This window comes from Cryptomeria japonica, chromosome 8 (genome assembly GCF_030272615.1).
Source record: "Cryptomeria japonica chromosome 8, Sugi_1.0, whole genome shotgun sequence".
Classification (NCBI taxonomy): Eukaryota; Viridiplantae; Streptophyta; class Pinopsida; order Cupressales; family Cupressaceae; genus Cryptomeria; species Cryptomeria japonica.
In genome coordinates this window covers 16,205,750-16,214,694 of record NC_081412.1, presented here as the reverse complement: position 1 = coordinate 16,214,694, position 8,945 = coordinate 16,205,750, and the positions used below count along the sequence as shown (strand labels likewise).

Here is an 8,945-nt window from a genome sequence, read left to right as displayed (position 1 = left end):
GATTCTTTTTTCTAAGGCTGAGAATCCTTATGTAGAGGTTTCTTATCCTTGTCCTTCTTGAAGTGTGGATCCTTAGAAGTGAACTTACTCCTAGAAGCAGAAGGTGCAAGATTTCTCGCCTTCCGAATGGCATCCTACAATGTGAGGGGATCATGTCCCTTCACCCAACCACGAAGAGGCTCTGACAATCCATCCACAAACAATACAATCAACCTCCTCTCTGAAATGTCTGTAACCAACACTGATAGACTCTGGAAATCTGAGATGTAACTGTCAATAGGACCTCACTATCTCAATTGGGCTAACTCCTTGAAATGGAGTTTTGGATCCTTCGTATCAAACCTGTCAATCAACCTCTCAGTGAACTCTGTGTATGTGTCTATTTAGTTATGGCCCAATGTGACCATACCATGGTGCCACCACTCGTGTGCACTCCCATCCAAGTGCAATGCAATATACTTAATCACATCCTCCCCAAGCATGGGATTAAGCTGGAAATAAGTATCTAATTTCTCAACCCATGTCTGTGCTGAAGCCTTCCCTGTACCATCATAGTATGGAATAGACAACTTTCCCAACTTCTTCCTCATCTCATAATTATGTTGTCGGTTTCCTCTCATGGGCATATTCTTGAGTCTAACATCCATATATTCCCTGAATCTCATCTCAACCTGTAACTCAGGGCTAGAGTTCCTCCAATCATCCATAATCATATCTTGAATCTCTTGTTGTGTAGGACCGACATTATTTTGGTCATTCTGTCTTAGAGGAAACTGTGGCATGAGTGGTCTCGTAGTAGAAGAATGTGCTCTAGCATATGTCCTGGTTCCCCTGTTAACCGATGCATCTCCATTACCTCCATTACCTTTTCCACCTCCCTGGTTAGCATTATTACCCTGATTGGTATTATTACCTTGGTTGCCATTATTACCTTGGTTGCCACTATTACCTTGGTTGGCATTATTGCCTTGATCTGCTCTCATCAAATGTTGTGTAATGGCTATAGCCATCTGCTGCAATGTAGCCTAGAGCTCCCTCTGACCCCTAGCAAGATCATTGAGCATCTCCCTAGTGCTATTTTCTCGCCTTTCCCCATCTCAGTCATCCATGGCTGGTGCTGAAAAAGGGTCACCCTCCTCTTCAATCTCTGGTGAATTCTGTAAGTTTGGGTTTGACCTGTTTCTCCTCAAGTAATACTGATGTGCTAGACACATGAAACCCTCACAGGATGGCAGGAAAAACAAGCTCTGATACCACTGTAATGGACACCCTATAATGCCCAAAAACTAAACCAACTGCTGATAGGAATTTAGTCAAACAGTTTGCATCCAACTCCTTATTTCTCTGTTTAATGTTTAAACCCCCTTATGGCTTTGGAAATGAAATGTTTGTTTGTTTTTAAGTCTTTGCATAGATTTGAAATCACATAACATGAACTAGAAGGAAATTACAATAATATGCAACATGAAGATTGAACTACTACTGATATGATATTATTTCCATAATTAATAAAATCAAATACATAGCAGATTTTTTCAACTCACTAAATACTCCAACATTTTTGACATAATGTTCAAACAATGACTTCCCATCTTGCTGCTACAGTAACATGAATAGTGTTGTGCTACAGTAACGTGAATAGTGTCGCGCTACAGTGATGTGAATAGTGTTGCACTATAGTAACATGAATAGTGTTGCGCTATAGTGTTGCTATAGTATTAATTAGTCTTCAATCAGTCCAATATCTTCATAAAATCATCCCTTTAGAATGGCATAAGCATTGGACAAGAAGTGAAGAAGGTATGAGCAAAAACACCAAATCTGCCTGTAGTTGGAGATGCACCCAATCTGCCTGCTAATGAAGTTGATAGCAATGGATTCCAAAGGCCAAACCCCAAAGGAATGACGTCTAGAATGTCACAAGAGAGGATAGACATCCCCTAATGCCAAGAACGGATCTGCAACTCACACATCAATTTCTTCTCATATTCAACATGTCGAGTGAAGCCACAAAAGCTTCCTTTTATTCTTTCTCCAAGGGTCGACCCAACTCACTTGAGCAATGTGGGATAAAAGATGTGCAATATAAAACATATTAAAATATTCACTTATGTCTCCCTTGGGTGCCCCTTTGATTTGCACACTTCCCCATAAAATAAATATTAAAGTAGCACTTTAATAGTTTACAATTAAATTAAATGTTACTTTAATAACACTTTGAGCATTAAAATATATTAGCAATCGGACTCCGAATAGCGCGAGTGGTAGCTCGTCAAAAATCTCTTGCCGAGGAGTATCAAATCCAATTACCAAAGCTAGCCTTTGTTGTGTCCTGCTGACTTACTAAAAATAGTAAGTACGCCTAAAACTAAGTAAATCAACTCCGTTTTAGCCCAAACTGGAAATGACTAGGCCAAAACACTCCAGGATCCCCTTAAACCCTTCGTTACCCCTCGAGACCATGTAGAGCTAGGCTAACACACATACACTTGGTCAACTGCTAAAGTGGGGACATTACAGTGCGGGATGTCTCAGTAGGGGGGTCAGCTGACTTCTCCTTCCTCTCTTATGAGGGGAATTTTTCCTCTTTGAGGTTTTGTCCTTCTTCTTTGAGAGTCTTTTGTACATTCATCTTTCTTTTGGGGGGGGATTTTTTTCCCACTGGGTTTTCTCCCTTTCTCCATTTATGAGAGATTGCATTGCATAGTTTTGCTTGCATTTGCATATTGTACATGGGTACCTATCATGGTCTAGTAGCTGGAACCCATCTTGCATTGTTGACTTGAGTCTTCATTCCCCTAAGTTGCACTTAAGGGGGGTTGTTGGTGTAAATAAATATTCATTATGGATATTATTACACTTTACTTAAGTTAACTTAGGATAATGCATCTCTTCGTAGTTTGGATTTGAGACATTTAGGGAAGTGTGCACATAGGGATATAGCTTGTAGGAGAAATTCCACCTTTTGTGGTCTTATTTTGTTGTTACACTTCACATTCGGTGGGTCATCCACCTCTTGTGTAATATTATATTATTTCTCCTACCTACCCCTAGTATTTCTTACCTACCCTTGTTTCTCATTGAGCCACATGCCATGATTGTGTGCTCATAAATCCATATGGCCTTACCTATATAAGCAAACCTATATTCATTATATTGGTTAATCTAGTTGATCATTTGCATATTGATGAGAATACAGTTTGTTCTTGTCATTCTTTTGTCTCTCTTTTATAATTGTCATTGTGCCCTTAATCTTGGCAAAATCTCACAACATCGACACCTAAATTATATGAATATATTACCTATATATATAATTCATCAACCTTGATAACAAGGTTGGCTAAACCCTCAACTCATAATTACAAAATCACATCACACGATACAAAGATCAACCACCAGACCAATATAATGATTTATATAGCATAACATGGAACTAAATAAAATTCCCAAATGATCAACTCCACCTAAAATCATGCCAAGATCAACCACAACACACTAGACCACCAAAAATACTGCATAAAACACAAATCATCACCGGTTGATAGAAAATACCAAAAACTTGCTCAATGATCAATGGCAATCACCAAAATAAATAGGACATGACTAGGACACACCAACAAGCATGTTAGAATCATCAGGAATAGCTGTGCCAACATCACTTTTCAAATCTTAATCGGTCAATGTCTAGAAGCTCAAGAACACAATCAATCGACAACTGTCTCAAAGAAAGATAACTTGCAGAGCACCAAATCATGATCCATCTAAATTGGAGATACAAAAGACCATCTCACACAATATCCCAAAATCTCAGCACAAGATCTGATCACACTGGAATATACCGGAAGAAATATTGAGCTCTGCAAAATAGTGATCAACAAAATAATACTGCAAAACTAGATCATAAGATCTTTCCAAACACACCAGAGAAAATCATAGGAATATGTTGACATCAATGACAACAACATATCCTAGCAGCAACAATGACCAACAATATCCAACAATCTCCCCAATATCCAACAGGGGCATCAAAGTTTATCCATTGTCTCTTGGATTGATATGGTGGTTACTCTCAAGGGGAGTAGTGAAGGTTGTGATTTATTGGTTGTAGAACAAAGAGTTACATAGATCAAGTTTTTAGTTTTGTGCCCTTTGTCCTTGATGTCAAAGGGGGAGAAAGTTCCATTTTTTTGGCACAATCAATGACAAATGGGGAGATTGTTGCAAATATGGTTGTGTTGCCATTGATGTCAAACTTGTTTTGTGCTAACATTGATGTTATAAGTAAAGATGAGTTTGTGCCATTTGTGATTGTGTGTAGTGGCTACAAAAGTGAAGAAGAAGTTTCAAGTTGTTTAGTTGTGCGGTTATGGTATGTGGTCCAGAAATGAGTGTTCATATATTGTTTTGTTGTCTAGAGGTGATGTGGAGTGAATATGAGGTATTTTTGGATAATGACCAGTAGTGGAAGTTACAATATGTGGGAAAGAGTATTTAATGCCTTCATGGAGGATGCTCTGAGCTTTCCTCTGGTTTTTGATGACGATGGATTATGGTTTTAGATATAATATCTAAATTATGTGGATGTTGCACTATCATGTTTTCAAGTTCTCTATTGCTCATATGGTAAAGTTGGTGGTTGAAGTTTTCTAATAGTGAAATTGTCTATCAAGATTAGTCTAGAGATTGCTTTGCATTGCTCCACTTTGATGATTGAATTTTTGCAGCTTTGAGGACATGTTCATATGGTTCATGTAGTGTTTCGGCTCAAAGTTATGGTTTTTACCATGGCATGTGAAGATCTATGTTAAGTAATTTGCATTAGGTGATGTTTTGGGCTAACTGGTTAATGTGCTTTATTGGTTATCTACACGTTAAGTTTCATGGAAACTTTGGAGAATGTGTTAGTTTGTGCGGTTCATTGGAATCAACTTTGGAAGACTTGATGTGATGTATTTGGGTCTCCTTTATCTCTTGGACTGGACCGCATTTAGTACAATTGATCATGGTGGTTGACTTTGTGTAATTCATGTATATTTTGTCTAAGACCAACCTAGTATGTGTGTGTGTGTGTGTGTGTGTGTGTGTGTGTGTGGATTATATATGGATTGATGTGGATTGATTTTGAATGATATGCAAGCATATGAAAAGAAGCAGAAGTGCAAATTTTAGTTTGTGATGAGCTTTGATGATCATATCCTTTAGTGTGGCAGAGTTTTGAGATAATGAATGTGTGAGTTATGTTTGCCACAATATTGTTCATTTGACACAATGGTTTAAGGACAATTTCATGATCAGGAGATCTTGTTTATTTTAATTCATCATTTCCCTATGCCTGTCAAAAGATAGTGGTCCTTTTGGTAGCTTGTGCAGATTTGTATCTTGCCCTGGAGTAGTGAGATTTAATAATGCAAGTCCATTTTATCTTGCCTTGGGATTGTGTGTCTCAGTAATGCGAGTCCATTCTATTTTTCCATAAAGTTGTGCACCTTAGTCCTATAATTCAAAATCAGGAGCAATGAGCTACCTTGGCCTTAAGCCTAAAACATTGTGATCAATTATTCATATTGTGAGCGTGACTCTCATAGTTGTTTTTCCATGCTTAGGGTTTTCCACGTAAATCTAGTGTTCTCTTGTATATTGTGTTTTGTGGTCAAACCACAATTATCTTAAGGTTCTGTAATGTTCCCTGACTGTACGGTAGTGCACTGTCAAATTTGTACGGTGTGAAATATTCTTGGTCGTACAGTGATGCACTGACAAGAACATATAGAGTGAAGCAGAGGGAGTGTCATACGGTGAAGAGGTTATATGATGTGGTGAGGATGGAGTGGTTATACAGTGAAGAGGTCGTACGATTGGAGTGACCGTACGATGAAGAGGTCGTACGGTGGTGGGGGTTGGAATGGCCATATGAAAAGGGATCGTACGGTGGTGTGAGGGAGGAGGTCGTATGGTGAAAATGTTGTACAGTGGTGTGAGGAGGGGTGGCAGTATGGTGTGAGACCGTACGGTGAGGGTGCAGTTCATACAATGTGAAAATCATACAGTAGTGAAGACTAGTTGCCGAACCAATCGATGAAGCTTGCAATAAGGTATGATGCCAGATAAACGATGAACAAGAAGATTTATATCTAATTGGATGAGCCATAGAATAGTCAAATTAATGCACTTCAAATTAAAACAACCTGGGACTGAGAGCAAGGCATAGTAGGGTGAGGAGTTACTCCCACCGAAACTGCGAGAACCAAATAGGGAGGGTCTTTCACCTCTGAAATGGCGGATAACAAAACTCCAACTGGAATTCACATAAACAAGATAAATACCAAAATCACATACCTATGACAAAGACTAACTCGACCATATATATGGGCTCCGAGAAACTTCCCGAAGGGTTACAAACGGGCCGACATGACCAAACTAAGACTTGCCTAATCTAATTAAATAAGGGCCCAAAAAAATTGTTATTAAATTTGGGGCCTTACAATAAAGTAATTAAATTTATTATTATTATATCGAGGACATCACAGTCCTCCCGAGCCAAAAATTACTTGCCCTCAAGCAATTGCAAACTTGGATGCTCCAAAATTTGCTCGCCTTCCCAGGTGGCATTCTCGATGGGTAGATTCTTCCAACGCACAAGGAACTCCTTGATTGTTCATGATCTCAACCTCTTTTCTCTGACCTCGATGATCTCTGTCAGCTCCAGAACTAGTTTTCCTTCCTTGTAGATGGGTGACAAATATTTGGACATTGTGATGCACTGCCCGATGAGCTTTTTGAGACACGATATGTGAAAACATTGTGAAACTGACTCCCCTAAGGAAGCTCCAACTCGTAGGCAACTTTTCCCACCCTCCGAACCACCCTGTATGGTCCATAGAAACACGGCTTCAACTTCTCCTTACCACTTGTCTTCAAGGAGGATTGTCTATATGGTTGAAGTCAGAGGTATACCAGATCGGCCACCTCAAAAGTTCGCTCAACCCAATGTCGGTCGACATACATCTTTTGCTGGTTCTGAGCCTTCTGCAGGTTATCTTTGAGAGATGTCAGGATGTCTAAAGTCTCCTGAAGCCAATCTTTCACCCTCGGTGCATGACTATCTCCCAATGCGAGATCAATAAATAAAGAAGATTCATAACTGTACAATGCTTTGAAGGGTGGCATGCCTATTGATATGTGATAGGTGGTGTTGTAACAATGTTCACCCAAATGTAGTTATCGAACCCAAGCCTTCTATTGAACTAAGACATAGTTCCTGAGATAACCCTCCAGCCATTTGTTCCCAATATCGGTCTATCCGTCTATCTGCGAATGGTAGCTCGTGCTGGGCGACAACTCGGCTCCTGCCAATCGAAATAACTCCATCCAAAAGGTACTCAAAAATGACTATCCCTGTCACTGACTATGTTTCGCGGTAGACCATGTAAGCGGAATACCTCACAGAAGAACAACTCGACCCCTTGAACTGCTTGGTATCCTGTGGGGATTGCAAAAAAATGGGCATACTTGGTCAAGCGGTCAACTATGATGAAAATGCAATCCTTTCCTTGCACTTTGGGGAGCCCAGTAATGAAATCCATTGAGATGCTATCCCATTTTTGGTCGGCGATTGGCAGTGGTTGTAGTAGTTCGGCTGATAAGGTGTGCTCAGATTTATTCTGTTGGCAAGTGGCGCATTCCCGCACATACTGCAGGACGTCGTTCTTAAGTCCCTTCCAAGAAAACCTTTCTCAGATCTGTCTGTAGGTTTTCAAGTATCCCGGGTGTCCGACCAAGGGAGAGTCGCGCATTTCCTTCATAATCTTTTCCTTCATCTTAGACTTGGGTACCAGATAAATTCTGTGCTTGTAGTAAATGATGTTGTCAACCACATTGTATCGATCATCCTGCACTTGACCATCCATCAGTTCGCAGGCAAAAGTATTCTTGGAGTATTCAACCAATAGGTGTTCCTTCCAATCCACCAAAATCTAGTATAAAGAACATATGGTAGGCCTTCTTGATAGGGCGTTGACTACCACGTTATTCTTTCCCTTCACATATTCAATGTTGAAATCAAATGCCTAGACTTTGCTCACCCATTTCTATTGTCGTTCATTCAGATCCCTCTGCTCCAAGAAATATCGCAAGTTGTTGTGGTCTATCCATACGACAAACTTGTTAGGGTTTCTAGCAGATCCGAAGCAAATATGAACTAACAATTATATGCAGATTTAAATACAAAAGATAAAGGAATAAAACATGACACAGATAACACAGAGATTTAACGTGGCTCACCTAGAATGGGTTACGTCCACCATACACAATCGTCCAATCTTTCTTATTATCTAGCAAAATAGTACATCAACCTTACAATGCCTTAAGCATCCCAACCACTTATAACATGCATTTTTAGGGCAACAAACAAAGTCGGCCTTTTTAGGGTTTTATTACAATGTGGGTTTTCATCAACAAAAAATGGCAAAAAAAAAATTTCTCGAGGGTTGCCGCCCCTGAACCCCCGCAGCTAGCTTCACCCACTTTCCCAAGGCTCGGCCCGACCCCAAACCCCGGCAAGGATACGTGCTGAGTTTACAGTACTTTGTTGATCAGTTGCCACATATCAACAAAAATTTGCCCCAACGAGGTACTGCTGAAACTTCGTAAGTGCGTGCATGATGGCAAGCATCTGCTTGTCGTAGATGGAGTACAATCGCTCAGCTCCCGAAAGCTTCCGACTCTAGGATGAAAGGGCGAGTGAAGTCTGGTAGTGCTAGAACCGGACACGTACTCATAACTTCTTTTAATTTATTTAAGGTGTGTTGTGCCTGCGCAGTCCAATGGAAGGATCCTTTCTTTGTCAGATCTATCAGTGGTGCACCAAGCTGTGAAAATCCTTTCACAAACCTTCTATAATAACTGCACAACCCAAAAAATCCATGCAACTCTAAGAGAGTCTTGGG

General features: G+C 40.0%; 1 protein-coding gene across 1 annotated transcript; it reads right to left on the bottom strand.

Moving 5' to 3' along the window:
• Nucleotides 1-383: 383 nt before the first annotated feature.
• LOC131857480 (uncharacterized) lies at nt 384-1,010 on the bottom strand. The gene has a single exon (XM_059210123.1). The coding sequence runs from the start codon at nt 1,008-1,010 to the stop codon at nt 384-386; it is 627 nt and encodes a 208-aa protein (XP_059066106.1).
• Nucleotides 1,011-8,945: the final 7,935 nt, after the last annotated feature.

Excerpts from the sequence above, each read along its gene's own strand:
- LOC131857480 (XM_059210123.1), bottom strand. The coding sequence starts at position 1,010 with ATGGCTATAGCCATTACACAACATTTGATGAGAGCAGATCAAGGCAAT.